The sequence below is a fragment of the Lissotriton vulgaris genome, chromosome 10 (assembly GCF_964263255.1).
Source record: "Lissotriton vulgaris chromosome 10, aLisVul1.2, whole genome shotgun sequence".
Classification (NCBI taxonomy): Eukaryota; Metazoa; Chordata; class Amphibia; order Caudata; family Salamandridae; genus Lissotriton; species Lissotriton vulgaris.
This window is the reverse complement of record NC_141698.1, coordinates 124,806,730-124,825,064: the sequence shown is the minus strand read 5'-3', so window position 1 is coordinate 124,825,064 and position 18,335 is coordinate 124,806,730. Positions and strand designations below refer to the sequence as shown.

The following is an 18,335-nucleotide window of genomic DNA, read 5'->3' as shown; positions in this document are numbered from 1 at the left end:
TGCGTGACGACGAACAGGAAATTCCACAGTGGGCTGCGAAATAGGAGTGGTGTTAAGGACACACAAGATTTGAGGTGTTGGGGTACTGTCGGATTGGCTCTGGGGTAAAGTGACTGCAACCCCACCATCAGTGGGTGGCTTTAGTATACTCCCTTGGGAAGGTTCCAGGTCTCCATTATTTTGGGTCTCCAGTACGGTAGTTACCTCACCCTGTCCCAGGGGTTCACTCTCAATATTTCCGTTGGATTGCAAGGGGACACCCCTACAGAGTCAATCCACTTCATCAAGGCAGGTATATCTGTTGGGATGTACATAATTAACATGGGCGGGGAAGATATTATGCCTAGGCCTGTATCTTGTCCCATCCACAGCAAAGCCCACCCGTGTCCAGCCTTCGTCCCTCCTCACGGTGTGGGTTGGGGCATTAGGGTAAAAATAAGAGAGGGGAACCAACTTGATGGTAGTATTACCTTGATGACCAAGCCAATTGCAAATGTGTGTGACTACCTGGGGGTTCCTGAAGCTAACAATAATACAATCCCCCACTCTTTTCTTGACGGTATACCCAACCCATGGGACCCTTCTGACCATAAGAACCTCTCCCTTTAGGTGCGGTGGTAGGGGTCTGTAAATATTTAGCCAGCTGAGTACCTTGTTGCGTAAGGATTCATAGGGTTCCGTTACGCCAATTGCCAGCTCAGGTACCCCCATCAAAATTACAGTGTAACCCACCGCCTCTGGAGGTAGATGAACTGCCTTATGCCTGGATTTAGGGTCATCCGGCCTTTTAGAGCCGTTATCCATCCCATTCGAAGGTCTCTCCTGTCTGGGTAAAGTGTCCGAAGTTAGTTGCTTCGACCTCCTAGGAGCAGGTATCGGTGGCACTAACCTGGGTGTTGGTACAGGTGCTATTTGGCGCTCTGGTATAGCGCCATTGTTAGTATTTTCCCCAGGGAGAACTGTTGATGTGGTTGCAGCTACGACCAATGAGGTCGTTGGAGAATGGGATGGTACAGCGATAGGCTCCTGTGTTACCAGTGTACTGTCTCCCCTCCCCATCTGAACCTCAGTGCCCGTACTTGATTTTTCGAGGGCTGTTAGTCTTGATTCAATTAAGTCTAGTTTAAGGGCGATGGGTTTTAGAAAACTCTTAAGGAGGTCAGTAAACGAGGTAACGAGAAGTTCTATGTTGTTAGTGGAAACTCCGCCGAAGATAAATGGTTCAGGAGGCACAGGTACAGAGGGGATGGATAATGTTGCCAGCACTTCCGGATCATCATCGTTACCAGAAACTAATAGCACAGAAGTACTTAAACTTTCTTCCCTCGCAGGCAATATGGGATCAGTTTTGGCCCTTTTAGCATTTTTAGATTTTCTTGATCTTTTCCTTTTTAGTTTCGGTACCGGATCCATTCTACACCCCGCATACACCAAAGAATTAGGATCCCCACCCTGAGCCCCGGACTGTGCCAGCTCCACAGCAGGGGAGAGCTCCACATCACTGATAACCCAAGATGTGTCCCTATCCCTCTGCGTGGATGATGGAGTCCTGAGCTGTTGAAGTACGGACTCAATAGTTTGGTCAATACTGTCCATTAGGGACAGGTGGGTGGCATCAAGCATTACCGGAGTACTAGTGTTGGCTACTAAACTAGGAGAAGAACACAGAACATTATTTTCTACACCCCCCTCTATTGATATTACAGGTAGCAAGGGGCCATTGCTGCCCGACATATTGATTTTGGAGAGGAATTTGTTCATAGTATCTGAGACAGCGGTCACAGCCTTGCTTCTTGTTTCCCTGCTGGCCATAGTATATCATCCTACTGTCTACAGGTCCACGAGGGGAACCAGGAGATAGGCCTTAGAGGGGTGGCCACTTCCGGACTCTTCCGTCCTCTAACGGCCTCAAACGGCCCGCCCTTTGCCCGCACAACCGGTCCTGCGTGGCGCGCTACCCTCTGTGTTTTTATTCCCAGTGATTCAGATGGTTTCCTGGGAGGAGGAGGCGGGGTCAGGGTGGAAGAGTCACACAGGTGCGGCCGATGACGGAGCCGCAGGCGTTCCTGGGACTCGCAGTCCCGCTCTCCCTCGCCGTCCAGTCAGGTCACTAGGACTCCCAGGGACACCAGGCACAGAGCAAACAGAGTCCTTCCACTAAAGTCCTTCACGCAGCTTCGAGCGGCTCCCGCGAAGCGGGGGCCGCGAGGCGTGGATTTGAGCTCCTGGGAGGAGGCGGGGTCAGGGGGGAAGAGTCACACAGGTGCGGCCGATGACTGAGCCGCAGGCGTTCCTGGGACTCGCAGTCCCGCTCTCCCTCGCCATCCAGTCAGGTCACTAGGACTCCTAGGGACACCAGGCACAGAGCAAACAGAGTCCTTCCACCAAAGTCCTTCATGCAGCTTCGAGCGGCACCCGGCACATGTCATTCCTTTATGGCAGTATTTCATGGAAGAAAGTTAGAAGGTCCTCCCATGTCTGTGTATGCTATCGCATACACAGATCTTTGTGATTTTCCACTCGCGAAACTTCTAATTCAATCTCTGCCCAATTAATTGTCAGGTCTAATCAGTTCTGTACTCTTGGTAACTACTGGGTTTCCAAACAGTGACAATCACCCTATTAGTGAGAGTTAGAGATAGGTATGCAAGTTTATTTGCCATTTTCCCCTTTTTTGGGGCGTATGTATAGTCCCAAGAGGCAGCATTTTGGTTTGAGTAATCTGCCCTGTAAGTAACCTGCTCTCATTTTCCCATCACCTCTTCCCAGTAAGTATTTCACATCAATGGTTGTTAAATCATTAATAGCACAAATATGGAAATATATAGATGCCCCCTCATTTCAAGAATGAAAATCAAGAGGGTATAACTTTTTGGACAGCTTTATCATAAAGTCAATGGATTATGTAACTGATTTGCAAAGCACTGGGGTAGCCTCAAAGAAAGACTTTAAGAACAAGCTGCTGTGCATGAACAAGTGGAGTTTTTTCTTTTTTATATAAATATACTATACCTCAAAAAGAATATTTAAAATGATGATTTTTTTCTAATGAAATGTAATAGAATATTAATTTACTTTCCAATATTTAAAAAATAATAATGATGACAATACTATATTGAAATCACCAGTGTAACTCTAGAAAAGTTGAGATCATCCTTCCAAAATGATTAAGCCTCCTTCACACTACCAACTATGTTGCACCGGGCACAGTACTGCAGGCTCTTGCCTATCGCCCATGTTTTTTAACGTGGACATGTGGCCTAACACAAGCCCAATCCAATATCACAACCTCCTAGCCTATATTGATACTAATGAAAGACAAATCCATCGGCAACCATACAGAACCGGAGAAAAAACCCCAAATCACAGACTGCTTTTAACAAACATAACTATTACTGAAGGGAAACATTTTTCCTCTCCCTAAACCAACACATGCAGGACAACTGCTTAAAAGAAAAACACCAAAGACAATCCTAGGCAAATCACAAAAGATAATCCTACTGTTCACCAGAGCCCAATTGCTAGATCTGACATGGAGGTTTCTTGAGAAGATTTGGAACTAGCACGAGTAACGCAGATACTGCACACCATATTATACAGAGGTGGGAAAATGCTGAATTTCTCCTACACTCTTCACAGTTCATCACTGTATGGAGAAATATGGGTGTTTTCCCGGTCATGGTAGTGTGATGGCTTCACATGCCCCTTTGAATCGAGAACAGGACAGTTGGCTCTGCCAGGTGTCCCAAAAAGTAGCAAAGACTAGACTGAGTCCAAGGCAGTTTCAGAAATTATACCACTACCCACATCCCTCTCAGTGTAGGAGGGGTCCAAGACTCCTGCCGTCATCCCCACTCAGGTAAGTTAACTAGGAGTAGTGAATCATCTATGTGAGAGATTCACTCCAAGCTTGGTGAGTTTTAGGGTACCTTAGTATTAGCACAATGTTGGGAACTGAGGTTTACCTATTTAGAGGTGAGATGGATTCTAGTTGCCCCAGAAGCTCTAATGAGGCAGAGCCATCTAACATCCTCAAGAAACTGTACACCTGCAGGTAGCAGGGTAAACACCTAGATGGGACACTGCTTCATTGATGTTCATATGAGGGAGTAGGAGAGAACATAGGCCACCTGAGTCTGTGGGAAGTAATCAGTTTGAATTACCAGGACATGGTGAATGGTGGTTGTATGAAGATAATGGTCAATATCAGGTATCCCTAGGAGTGCTGAGATTGCATCTTCACCCAGACTGTTCAACAATATATGAACCAAGATGAATAGGAAGTTTACTGCTACCATGTCCAAACTGGAAGAGCTGTTCATGACCCCGCTAGGGTAAGAACCTGGAGAGGGTGGATTCTCCACAAAAAGTGGTGTTTACTGTGACCTGTGTGTGTAGACTCACTATTCAGAAGACCCTTTTCATGGCCGGTCTGCCTAGTAGTAAACAAATAAGAAAGTAATGGAAAGTATCAAGTGGCACTCGCTCCGTGCACCAGGAAGAGAGTGTACTTAGCCAGGACTTTAGCCACCAAGACCAGATTTAGAATGTGAAAAGATGAGGTTTCAAGGAAGTCCCATCGACTGCTCAAAAACAGTGCTGGAACTTTATGTGAAAAGCTTTCATTATGTTCAATAAACAAATGGAATAGTGTACAACAACTCAAAGTGTGGGCCAATGTTTCAGGGAGAGTATAGAGAACTGTACATGAAAGGGACAATTTTTCCCTTTCTAACACCAATATATGTAGGCGGACTCAAGGCACACAAATAGAAATAACATAAGATGATTAGTGGTATGCATAACAAAGGTTGTCCCTAGTGCATTTAAAAAGGCTTCTCCCTACCCTAGAGGAACATCATCATCCAAGGATGTGAGTAGGGGGTTACGTGTGCACCCCGAAGTCAAAAAGAAAGGTGCACAAATACTTTTGCGAATCAATCCTCTGGGAACATTGAGCAAATCTCATCAAATCCCACTTTACACAAGTTCCACTCTCAATAGACCTACAAAAATCAATATGGCTCCCAGTCTTAAATCCCAATATTTCCCACACACTTTCAATTCTCATAGGATCATCAGAGTTCGTCACTCTATTGTAAATATTTTCATTTACAACAATGTTACAAATTACACATTTCCTCTGACAACTCTAAATATTTTGCAGCACCCCTGCAGCACAACCACGATTTCCCAACATATTTTATTTTCCTACTTACAGTTTCATATCTAAGGGTTCATCTTTTTCTCTTTTTTTCTCAATATTTTTTACCAAGGTCTGTCCCAAATTCATTATAATTGGAAACATCTGAAAATCAAGAAATACAAATTATGCAGGATAGACATGTTCGAAATATCAGCAATTTCTGACAAACATCCCCAGACCTTCCCTTGAGTAACAGACCATCCATCCTGGGCAACCACATATCAGAGCTGGACTAGAAACAGCTGATCTGGAAACCCAGGGGCAAAGTCAGAGTGCATTAAAGTAAAATGCGTATTTATTAGGGCCAAGGTTTACTAATATTTTACGCAACACAACATTGCAACCAAAGCTACTGCACTGCGTTGAGTCGTACAAAGGTAGAAAATGTGTCCCATATCTGCTATGATATGTCAAAATGGTTCTCACCACCATTACTGGCGCACTTTTGGTTGCCAAGCGCCAACACCTACATCCTTGTGGTACAGTAGAAGCGTATGTGTGTTCTCTAAGGTATAGGTTTTGTACAGGAAGGCCATCCATTCAGTACAAAAAATATCTTTTAAGGCTTCTCTTGCCTTGTATGTGTACTGTACAATGCTGCACACATGAACATTTGAAACATATCTCCTTGTCTGCCGCGAAGAGATGAACGGTGTTAGCTCAAATTCCTATCTATGAATGTTAGTAAATCGGGAATTGCGTCAAAATGCTTAGATGGTTGAATAGGAACAACATGTAGCACCGAAGGAATGCCCACTTGGCATAAAAAAGCCCATAGTGCAACATTGTGTTACTTTGGAGATCTATCCAACGCAAATACTGGTTTGTGCTGGATAGTAAATCCCACTCAAACCCTTTGCTCCAGTGTGTCCTTGTAGGGACATAATTTCAGTGCAAAACTTTAGTAAAACAAAAACTAGATATTTAGGAGGGTGTGTGCAGGTAGTCTTGTGAGCAGTGCTTGAGAATTTGAGCTAACAATTTCTACTATCCTGGGTACTAAGAAGAATTTAAAGGCTTAAATTAATGCGCTCTCTGATAAATAATTCTCAAAGCAAATATGAGCGACTTGTAGTTGTTAATACGCACCTTCTGAAAATCAATATGAACATAAGTTTCAGAATTGTTTTTTGAGATTCTGGAGCGTGCAGGTAATGAAATGTGAATGCAAGGATGGAGGTGTGCTATCCCTTGCAGGCATACAACCTGCATTCTCAGGCAATCGTGTGAGAAGTGGGATCGCAGAAGGCGTCCTGCCTAATTATTATTCGTTAGGTGGGCAGGATTTCCCAAATTTATATTTTGTGATGCGACTGATTAGAACATAGAAAACTAAAGCCAAGATCACAGGCCAGTCCTGGTGCAGTTTGCACATGTTGATTTGGGACTTGATTTTTGTGTATACCAGGAAAATAAAACGAAGGCCCAGATTTACTATAATATTGTGTCTGGTTCACGTCACTTTCTTGGCACAACCCTGATGTAAAAATATTTTGGGCATTTACTTAGCAACGCAAGGCACTTTTTTGCGAGTCTATAATAGCGATTCATAAGGAATCGCTATTACAGACTCGCAAAACGGGATTCATGTAGGAATCGCAAAAAGAATTGCGATTCCTACACAATCCTTATTTGCGATTAGCAAATTGCTAATCGCAAATAAGGAATAACTCCCCATTCATTCCTATGGGCCAAAAGGTCCATAGGAATGATTGGGGAGTATTCCTTATTTGCGATTAGCAATTAGCTAATCGCAAATAAGATAGCAATTTAAAGGGTGCCAGGGGTGTCCAAAGGACACCCTGTAGCACCCCTTAAATGCAAATTGAAACAGGTGTTGCGCACACGCATGTCCAAAGGACATGTGTGTGTGCAACATGCAACTTAGAAAAATGCTTTTAAAAGCATTTTTCTAAGTTATCGCTATTTACCACGAGGTTTGACATCGCGATAAATAGCGGGCCGAAATTGCGAATTCGCAATTTTTAAATGGATAATGAATTGCATTTAAGGAATCTCAAATAGAGATTCCTTAAATGTAATTCCTCGCAAAATTACGAAATCGCTATTACCGATTTTTGCATTTGGGATGATGAATCCCAAATGCAAAAATAGTGCACGCAAAGGGCCAGATTCTCATAATCTGGCCCTTTGCGAGGCGATTTCGGCATGATGAATCAGGCTGCTTGTATGGTGTACTAAATGCAAAGCAACCTAAGCAGCCTTGCGTTACTTTGTGTCGAGTAGGCATTACATGGGTAGTGCATGGGCATTCCCATACATCCACCTATGTATTCTGAAACAAACCCAGATTTACAAAGGCTCGTAAACCTGGGTTTGCGCAAAAATAGTGCGCCGTTCCTGACAGAGGTGTAGTGAGAAATATGTTTATTTCTCCTCGTCACTTACTCTTCTACATTCTGAAGCACAGGTAGAAAGAGGAATATGCCGCCAACGATTGTTTCTGTGCAGGAAGGTATCCCTTCCAGCACTAGAACAATCCTGCCCATAGCATAGGCACCTTTCTACTATGGTACAAGTGAACCTGTGTTGGCACTAGGCATCACAGAGGGCACCAGTAGAAGGAGAGAGCAGAAATGCAACATATATTTGTAAATACAGAGCATTTCTGCTATCTCCTTTTCAAGCAACACAGCAAGTGCCCTCGCTTCACTGCATTGCGTGAAATAATAGTAAGCATGGCCCTAAATCAAGATGCATATGGATGGAAAGTCCGTGAACTACTGCTGTTCTAACAATCTTTGTTTCACATCACGCTGTGGGTGCCATTGTTTCCGACATCCTGCAAATCCGCAGAACCAATCTGGCTTCTACCTAACCAGACGCCAGCACGTCAGAGATGGACAAAACATATGTGTAAAATAGGGCATGCTTACTTCTTTCTTTTATTTTTTTAGAAACTAAAGCATTTCAATTCAGCCAGATTTCACCAAAAATCATTAATGTGGTGCTAAATGTGCCCCAAGCCACAAGAGATGTGTCTTTGTTCTAGCGGTGTCCCTACTCATGTTAGAAGTCTAATCTGTGTGCCAACACCCCACTGGCAGTCCACACTGTGCACTAGCTGAGTAACAACCCTCCTAGAAATCCAATAAATGTGTCAACTGTGCCCTGAAGTATTTAACCCTGTGGGCTAGTATCTTCTAATGATGATGGCCTGAATCTCTCACCTCTCCTAAAATCATGGATCTATACTTTCTACTGTTACACATGTTTTGCCCAATACCATTTCCCACTACAGCAGTTTCACATATTACACACAATCGCCTACAAGGATGCTCAATGCATTTATGAGCAATGCAAGGAACCTGCACAGCGGAGGAGGGCTTCAAGCTTCTTTGTTTGTGATCAGTTCGTGAGCAACGCTTCACATGCTACATTTCCTGAGTGACTCAGATGGGATTCAGTTTGGAGTCTTGGATGCACAAGAAAGCTCACTTATGCACTGGCAGGCTCACTCACTAATAGCTACATCTTCTGAGCAGGGATGATCAATAGTGAAAAAGATGGCACTACCAGTAACACATTGCATGAGTTGACTTGGACAGTTTCTCTTTTGAATGACGTGGCTGCTCACAGCATCCTTTATGTCATATTAAGCCACATACGGAAGGCTGTGTGATGGTATTAACAGAACAAAGGCAGCTGCATGAAAACCTCCACATATAGCGAGCACTGGTGAATGACCACATGGGGCATCAACAGGAAGCGTTTGAGATGCTGTCAGAATGTTATTTCGTTTTCTCATTGATTGGCGGAAGATTTTGCCTGCATGAGTTTTATACACAGATGAATGCACACTTTCACAATCAATCAATCGATCAGTAGATTTGAAGAGAGCTTCTTGCCACCCGTGACGGAATCCAGGCGCTGGCAGGGTCCAGGTGATTAGTCGTATAGCCAGGTCTTCAGGGACTTTCGGAACTCTGGATGAGATGGGGAGGTCCTTGGATGAAAGGGAAATTTGTACCCTATGTTCGCTGCTAGGTAGGAGAAGGAGTGACCTCTGCATCTGCTACGTAGGAGAAGGGGGTGAGGGTTAGAGAAAGCGATGCAGAGTGGAGGTGTCTGGTAGGCTGATGGAAGTTCAGGAGGTGGTTCAAGTAGGCAGGTCCGCAGTTGTATATGGCCTTGAAAATATTGGTCAGGCACTTGAACTGGCATCTATTCTGTACAGGGGGCCAGTGGAGTTCCCTGATGTAGGGGGTGATGTGGCTTCATCTTAGGAGGTCCAGGACGAGTTTGGCTGCAGTATTCTGTATGGTCCTGTTAAAACCTAGACTGCAGTGTCAACATTATCGGCGCCATCTTGCCCCCTTTTCGAGCCCATTCGTGCGCGTAAGCGGCAGCCATTTTAAATGCCATGGCCTCTCTGCTCATCGCCGACAGCCAGCGCGTCTCTCTCTCTCTCACTCCTGACCCCGCAAGCATCCCCGCGCACTGACAGCCCCCGCTCTCACATGCCTTGGGCCATAAACCCCTCTTCAGCACAGCTCTGCCTCGGAACCCCATCCTGTTCCCAGCTCAACACCTCCCTCCATTCCTTTCATGATCCCGGGTCCTTTGATAAAACCCCCCCTTTCCTCTGTGCCCGTTTGTCTTACTCGTTCCCAGGCCGCCACCTGGCCCTGCGGATGCCGTTTATTGCCCCCCCCCCATACAGTAGGAAGCTTCTCCCATCAAAGGATCCACGAGTTGATCAAAGACCCCACCCCATGAGATCCGATCAACCACATACATTCCGTGAATCGGCGGAATGTCCAGCTGCGCGACAATCATCACCTGTTGTGACCGGGGTGGGGACTTCAACTGTAAATGTGTGTGGGAACGGGCCTGAAGCGGGGATTCCGAGGATGTCCTTTCATACTTCAAAGCATTTGCAAGAATGTGCCACATGCAATAAACTGTAATAAAGATCGTAAACCTGTGTATAAGAGGCCAGGCCTCAGAGATGCGGTTAGAGCACCTTGAGAAGATACCCTGTTGTCTGATTTGATGTGTTCTGCTCCGTCGGAATAAAACTTCTGTTTCCTGCCTTCCAGTCTCCGGCGCCTGCCTCTTTGTTTGGTAATTTGAGTGGTAATAGAGGCGGTTAACGCCGGGCAACTCTAAAAAGGTCATCGGCCCTACCTTTTTCCACAATTGGCGTCCCAAACGTGGGGCCCATCAGCGACTCGTGGATCCAGTGGGAGAGGTCCTGACGACAGAGTGAACGACTACAACGATCGGGAGAGCTCCTGTCCGATAGACCCTCGTCTGACAGCCGATCATCCGAACTTCACTGGTTCCGAACAGACCTCTCTCGAGTGATCTACGGTCCTGACTGGGAACCATCAGGAGTGCCGCGAAGATCACGAAGAATAGAGGACGATCGGGTGCTGGATTCGGAAGACAAGAAACTGTCCATGCGGTCCGGGTAAGGTCGTGTAAACACGACAAATTAGGAAATGATTATTTGATTTGATAATACTAGTATTACTCTTTTGTTGGTTCGTTTGGAGATTCACTGTCTGCAAACGGAGAAACAACAGGCTCTCTCTTTGCAAGCAGTGAAGGATAGGTAACGCAGACTTTTGTCCCCGTTGTAATCCGTCGTGCCTATCTTCCTCCCCCACTGATTGATTGTTTGGCCCGAACTGTTGTTCGCGGATTGTTTTCTGGAGATTCTCTGTCTGCAAACAGGGAAGAACAGGTTCTCTCTTTGCAGGTAGTGAAAGGGTAGGTAACGCAGACTTTTGTCCCCGTTGTAACCCGTCGTGCCTACTTATTCTCCCCATTGATTGTTTGATTGACCGAACATTGACTGTTCGATATTGGTTCTTTCGAGGTATTCACCGCCTGCAAACAACGAAGAATAGAAATATTCTGTCTAGTCTTTGCACGCAGTGATAAGATAGGTAGTGCAAACTTTTGTCCCCGTTGTAATCCGTCATGCCTATCTTCTCCCCACTGATTGGTAGCCTGTTTACCCCGGACCGCTTATTAGAGATGAACCATCCGGCTCCACTGGAAGGCACCCCTAATAAGGACATGTTCATGAAGCATGGATTGATCGCTATAGCTTAAAGCAAGCTGTGGCATAAATATACGAAGAAGGATCAGAAGAGTCAGTGGCCACTGATAGGATCCTTCGACGAAGATAAAATAAGCGCGCTAGAAACAGCCCTTGGGAAACACAAGACAACGCCCACTATGCTTGATAGTCTCGGCATGTGGCGCAAAGAAACCGAACAACGTAAAAAGAGAAATGAAAGTAGGTTGGGAAAAGAGCTGCGAAAGGCAGCCCACCTAGCTGCCAAGAAATTAGAAGAAGAGATTAAGGAAAGAGAAGAAGCCAAACAGAAACTAGAGATAGAGACATCAAGCCAGTGTCCGGTTAGAACGCCCTCTACGCTCTACCCTGAATTACCCTCAAAACAGCGAGCCAACGATGATCTCTTGTTAGGTCCTGAAGGACTGGGTTCTTTTGGACCCAGCGGTGCCAGGGCACAACACCTGAAACCTTCGTGGGTAACCTGCTCCGGCGTACAAGTCACAGAGACACGGGACACTTCCTTTGACGTCAAAGATTCAAGGTTTATTTGCTGCAGGGAACACAGAGATCACGACAAGTACACAGCGTGCAACTTGGGGAGACTGCTTCAAATTGGTTCTGTGGATCGCTCCTTTTATACAGTTTTTACCCATAGGATAACATGATACACAAAAGTTTACAGCCCGGTTCCCACAATTATCCCCCAGAGGGGTCGCTTTGGTCACTTTGAAACACATGAGGTCCGGAACATAAGTGCGGAAACATTTAGCGGTTCCCAACTGTAAAAACCCATCTTCCCACCATTAGCAAATTCCAATCAGCAGTAAAACAGATCGAAATAGGAACAAAGACAGGTGCAGAGGAAGACGGAGACAGTGGGGAAATCGGAAAGGGTGTAAAAGGGGAGGTATCGGGAAACACGAGATACAGGCATCAAAGGGACGTGCCTAATGAGATGCACGGCTGAGACAATAAGTCCGTGCGGCAAAGATGAGCCTCGAGCGGCTGCATCTGCCTTACAGTAGCAACCCCCTCGTCATAAAGACACTCACAAAGAACATGTGTCTTCCGCAAATATCCTGGGAGTCCCAGGGTCGCGAAGCGGACAACGTCCGTTCGCTGGCTACTTGAGGGCAAGAGACAAAATGGATGCCGTATCTAAGATGGAACCCGTGGGTACAGATGAAAAACCCACATAACAAATGAACGGTTTAAGTTAGCACAGCGAAACTGCGCACACTTACTGAACTCGTCATTTGCGGTTCATAGATACCAGACTCGACTATATTCGGGCGAGTCGAAAACACCACTTACAATTGTCACGGAACCTCAGACGCTCCTTTTGCCCTCATGTAGGCAAGCACTAGTCGGAATCATATTCGATATTCATCAGACCATCGAGATGTTGCTGTAGCATAGCTCTGTCCAACCGAGTCCCCTTGGTAACAGATGGTTGTCTCATACACGTTGTAGCACAGAGGCCACATAAGGCAGGACCACACTGTACACAAAGGCAACACGTGAACAGGAACACTACAACAACTCCAATGATCATCAGAATTTTCCAACCCCAAGTCGACATCAGGCCCCAAAACCATCCAAGTAGCGTCCAATCCCCTACATCCACGTGTATGGATTCGGAGATCTTATGCAACCTCGAGATGGCTTGATAGACAGTAGGAGCATTATCTGGAATAAAAATGCAGCAGCTCGAATGGATCACCTTACATACCCCACCGCGATCTGCTAAGATGACATCTAAAACCATACGGTTTTGTAACGTCATAAGTCTCTCCGCCTGAAGTTCTGTGGTGATATTACCAAGGGCACTGGCAGTAATATTAGCTGTCGATTCTACCACTCGAGTCAATTGTCTCAGGTTCCTACTATTGACCATAGGTCCCCAAAACGGGAGGAAACCCTTGAAAAAGTCTCCTGCCTCTTGACCGGCAGTATCCTCTTCGCTAATTACGCCTCGCACAACTCTAGTCTTATGATAATCGGCATCTACGGTGAACGTCGGAGGCAACAAATTTGCAATAAAACATGAGCCCATGAAGTCAGCGGGCAACCATGTGTATGCACGATCATAACAGATAAAGTATGTACCCTTGGCAGCCAGAAACACAGGGGACGAGGACATCGGCAGAATGTAATTTTCAGTGTAAGCACTTGCTCCAAGTCGGGCTTGCGATCTTCGGCCACGACCCATAAGACAAAAATTACCAGTGTGGGGTACGACCCATATAGGAGGCGAGCTTTTAAGCTGCTTCTCACTAGTGAACACACTATATTCACCTCTACTTAGGACTCTATAGGCCTGTACCTCTTCTTCGGGAATAAGCGAAGGATCATAGATCTCACTATCTAAATCCTCTATTGCTATCGACAAAGGTTTTTGGTACGAGGTAGGACCAGAGTAGGGGGAACGTGGTTCTCGAATGGGGTGGAAACCCAGTGCGCTTCGAAACATGGTTTGAAATGCTCGAGCTGACCCTTGGGAACTATACGGTAACACCAGATATGGAATTCCCTTATCCGTGGTATGTGGCATCAACCCACACACCCAACAATTAGTAGTGTTAACCACTAACTGATGCTGATGAAGGAGCTGAATAAAGGAATTGTTGCGGAATTCTACACGTCTAGCCTGCTCGTGTTCCGGTAGCATGTGAAAGGAATGGGGAGAAGCAGTAGAGGTAATATTAGGGTAAGGAGTAGGAGTAGGTGTAGCAGGTAAGAAATAAGACATCGTGTAATACACCCCACCCGCCAATAATGCAGAAGCAATCAAAAACAACACAGACAATTGGAATATGAAGCATCTAGTACGACTGAGTTGCTGCAGCTTGAATCTGTAGACTTGAGCCCCTTCCAAATCATTCAACTTCGAGAATGCCATTCCCTACGACCGTCCGCAACGTTTCTTGACGCACTTCGTTCTGTGCAGCAATAGTCAATCCCCAGGAGTTCCTAGGAACCGACGGCCTTTAACCTAGCGTCAAGACTTACTGTCCAGAAGGAAGTACGCGCGCGGCCCTACGGCCTTCAATACACAATATGTATATACAAGCACAAAGTCTCTCAGCTGTGGAAGTAAAAAGATACAAGGGAGGAAGCTCAATATATATATGTGTACACAAATCACAGTGATACGAATGTTCAGAACTGATCACGGGAAACGGGGATAATGCAGTTGTCAATTTCGGCAAAGCAAGAAAAATTTTATTTGTCCTTAGTGCGAGATCGCAAAGAATATCGGTGTTTCCCGGGACATGTCTGCTCGTCGAACAAAGGATCCGTTGAAGAGACAGCGTCCTGCTGATCAGTTAATTGTTCTGGTCTTGAGTCTTTTGCTAACAATTTTTCAACAGTGGCTTTCTGCTGCGCCGAGGACTCTCCAACAGGCTGTGCGTCGCTGAAAGGCACAAACGCCGGCAATGTTTCTGTTTCTGTTGACGCAATGCCTTTCCTTACCCACGGGTCTGCCGGCAAAGGGATAGGGACTCGCTTAGTATGGGTGGCATGCACCCAGTTTTTACGCCCCTCAAGACGAACGGCAGTCCTCGTGGCCAGGAGCACCTGGTAAGGTCCGGTAAACCTTGGGTCCAGATTATTCTTGCGTGAAAAATTTCGTGTTACCACCCAGTCTCCGGGCTGGAGCTGGTGGCCTGGACCCTCCGTCTGCGTCGGCAATGCGTCGTAAACCTGTTGGTGAATCAACCTCAGTTTAGCAGTCAAGTCATGTAAATAGTCAATCAACATTGGATACTCAAGATAAGAAAACATTCCTGGCCTAGGAACCCCCCACACATTCGCAGGACGGCCGAACACTATCTCATAGGGACTAAGCCCTATTCGGGAGTGCACCGTCGCCCTAGTTGACAGTAATGCTAAGGGTAAAGCGTCAGGCCACGAAAGACCAGTCGTAGCCTGAATCTTCGCTAGCTTTAGTTTAAGGGTGCCGTTATACCCCTCAACTAATTCAGCTGACTGAGGATGATTGGCGCTATGGAATTTCTGATTAATTCCAAGGCCCTTACACACACTCTTCATCACACTTCCAACAAACTCACTTCCGTTATCTGACCACACGACTCTAGGCATTCCATACCGAGGAAAATATTCCTTCAGTAGGATTTTCGCAGTGGACAAGGCAGTATTGTCTTTGAGGGGATAGGCCTCAATCCATCGGGAGAATGCGCAAACCACAACTAAAACGTATTTCAGGTTATTGCATCGCTCCATATGGATGAAGTCCAATTGAATCACCTCAAAGGGATACGAAGGGGGAGCAAAACTGCCAGGAGGAGTTGGGGTTCCTTTGCCAGGATTGTACATTATACACACCATACAATTCTTCACCAGACGTTCCGCACATTTTGTAATGCCATCATTCTTCCACACATCAGCCAACAACTTGCAAATACCTTTCGCGCTAATATGTGCTAACCCATGTGCCATTGTCACAACGGCCAGCACATACGCATCAGGCAACATCCATCTTTTCTGATCCGACAAATCAATCCAACAACCATTCGCATCCAACTTTCCCGTACTTTCTTTCCACTTCGCCTTTTCAGTCTCGGTGGCCTCATTCTGAATTGCTTTCACACTCTCTATAGTGTCTTCACACACGCTCGATTCTGTGGGCCACCTAACCGAACTCGTCACATACATTCGAGTGCTAAGGTTCCGGGCAGTCTCCTTAGCAATCTCATCCGCAAACGCATTACCACGACCAACATCATCCGTCACTTTACGATGCGCACTACACTTAACAATCGCAACTTGCGTAGGCAAGGTCAATGCATCCAAAAGATCATTCACAAGCTGGCCATGCTGTATCTTCGTACCGTGCGACGTCAAGAAACCTCTTTCTCGCCACAATCGTCCAAAACTATGCGTTACACCAAAAGCGTATTGGCTATCGGTGTACACATTCACACGTTTCCCTTTTGCTAACACACATGCTCTAGTAAGAGCAATCAATTCCGCAGCTTGGGCAGAATTCTGATTCAATCTTGCAGTTTCAACAACAGTGTTCAATGTTACAACAGCATAAGCGGTAGTCACATCGCCATTCGGCAACTTAAAACATGACCCATCCACATACAGAGTGCCATCCGGATCTTCCAATGGGGTGTTTTTAAGGTCCACTCGACCTTTCGTTTCCTCTTCAGTCCTCAAGTAGCAGTCATGTTCTGCTACTTCATCTGACTCTGTGCTAATTGGTAACAAAGTTGCCGGATTTAGGACATTACAGCGTTTTATCTGTATGTGGCTTGCCAAGAGCGTCAATTCGTACCCAGACAACCTCGCACTCATCAAGTGCTGAGTTTTCGTTCGATTCAAAAGAGTATCGACTGCATGCGGAACCATCACCGTAAGCATATTATCCATGACCAATCCTGCTGATTGTCGGATGGAGACCGCCGCTGCCGCAGTTGCTCTCAAACAACTCGGCAATGCTCTAGCTACTGGGTCCAAGGTCGAGGAAAAATATGCACATGGACGTTGCTTACCACCAAAAGGTTGCGTTAAAACACTCAAAGCACAACCTTCCCTCTCGTGAACATATAACGTGAACGGCTTGCCGTAGTCAGGGGTACCTAACACAGGAGCCGAACACAATGAATCACGCAGTTCAGAAAAACTTTTCTGACATTCTTCCGTCCATGGTAAAGGAGTTGAAACATCCTTGCACGTAAGAGCCACCAATGGTTTCGCTAGCAATGAAAAATTAGGAATCCATTGCCTGCAGTACGACGTGATACCTAGAAAGGCACGCACATCTCTTTGGGTTTTTGGCACAGCCATTCGCGCAATCGCTGCAATTCTCTCTGGGGTCAATCTCCTTCCCTCCTTTGACAATAAGTGACCTAGATAGGTTACTTCTTGACAACAATATTGGAGTTTAGAAGGTGACACCTTGTGATTTAACTCACAGAGATGTTGCAGCAATGACACCGTAGCTATTTTACAAATGTCCTGAGTATCAGCAGCCACCAATAAGTCGTCGACGTATTGGATTAAGGCCGCACCAACCGGCAACCGAAACGCATCCAGTTGACCCTTCAAGGCTTGACTGTAAATCGATGGACTTTCACAGTAGCCCTGAGGAGCGCGTTTAAACCGGAAGCTACGTCCACCGAGAGAGAAACCGAAAAGGTCCCTGCTCTCTTCGGCAATCGGGATGCTGAAAAACGCATTTTTCAAATCAATCACCGAAAACCATGATGCAGTAGCTGGAATCAGAGTCAGTAGCGCCGTGATGTCAGGCACAACAGGAAATTGGGGAACCACAATTTTATTTACTTCCCGTAAATCGATAACAAAGCGATAAACAGGCGGTTTTGAAGGATCAGTACGTTTAAGAATGGGCAGCACAGGGCTGTTGCACACGTTTCCCCGAGTCTCTTCAATGACGTCTTTCTCGATCAAATCATAGATGATCGCCAACAAAGCTCGTTCACCGTCAAGAGAGATACGATATTGGGGAATACGTGGCAATCGCACATTAGCTTTCAACTGAACAACATAAGGGGAGATATCAAGTAGGCCCACATCATTTGGACCTGTCGCCCACAAAGACGCAGGAAGAGAACTCAATTCCGGTGGAAGCTTATCGAGGGACAAATACATGGGAGAGACTACCCTCTCTCCTAACGTAAGCTTTACACCCGCAGGGGAACAATACAAAGTTGCATACAAACGTTTAAGCAAATCCAGGCCCAAAAGATTTTCGCCACAACCTGTAGTCAAAATCAACGGAGCTTGGAGCTCACGTGGCCCAATTTGAAGGGGCAAAGGGCGTGAAACTGGATTGCTAACGGGGGCGCCAGAGAATCCAACGGAAACATTTGTTAAGCCAGACAAAGGTGCGCCAGGGAGTTTCGAATGCATGATAGAACTTTTCGCTGCACCAGTGTCCAACAGAAAAGGCTCAACGACGCCCGATGTAGCAACTGCGACGTAAGGCCCTCTCTGATCAACCGGAACTGATACCACTCCCTCTCCTTGTCTTTGGCTGTCCTAGTAATTACTGTCGTCAGTTCCCTGATCGGCGTAATA

General features: G+C 46.0%; 1 protein-coding gene across 2 annotated transcripts in view; it reads right to left on the bottom strand.

The window, feature by feature from the left end:
- LOC147684820 (cytochrome P450 3A21-like) overlaps nt 1-18,335 on the bottom strand; it is a 265,486-nt gene that overhangs the window by 83,337 nt on the left and 163,814 nt on the right. For both annotated transcript variants that reach the window (XM_086940695.1, XM_086940694.1), the window contains exon 6: nt 5,220-5,308. In XM_086940695.1, the coding sequence (XP_086796821.1) occupies nt 5,220-5,308 (89 nt within the window). The remainder of the gene's footprint in view (nt 1-5,219; nt 5,309-18,335) is intronic.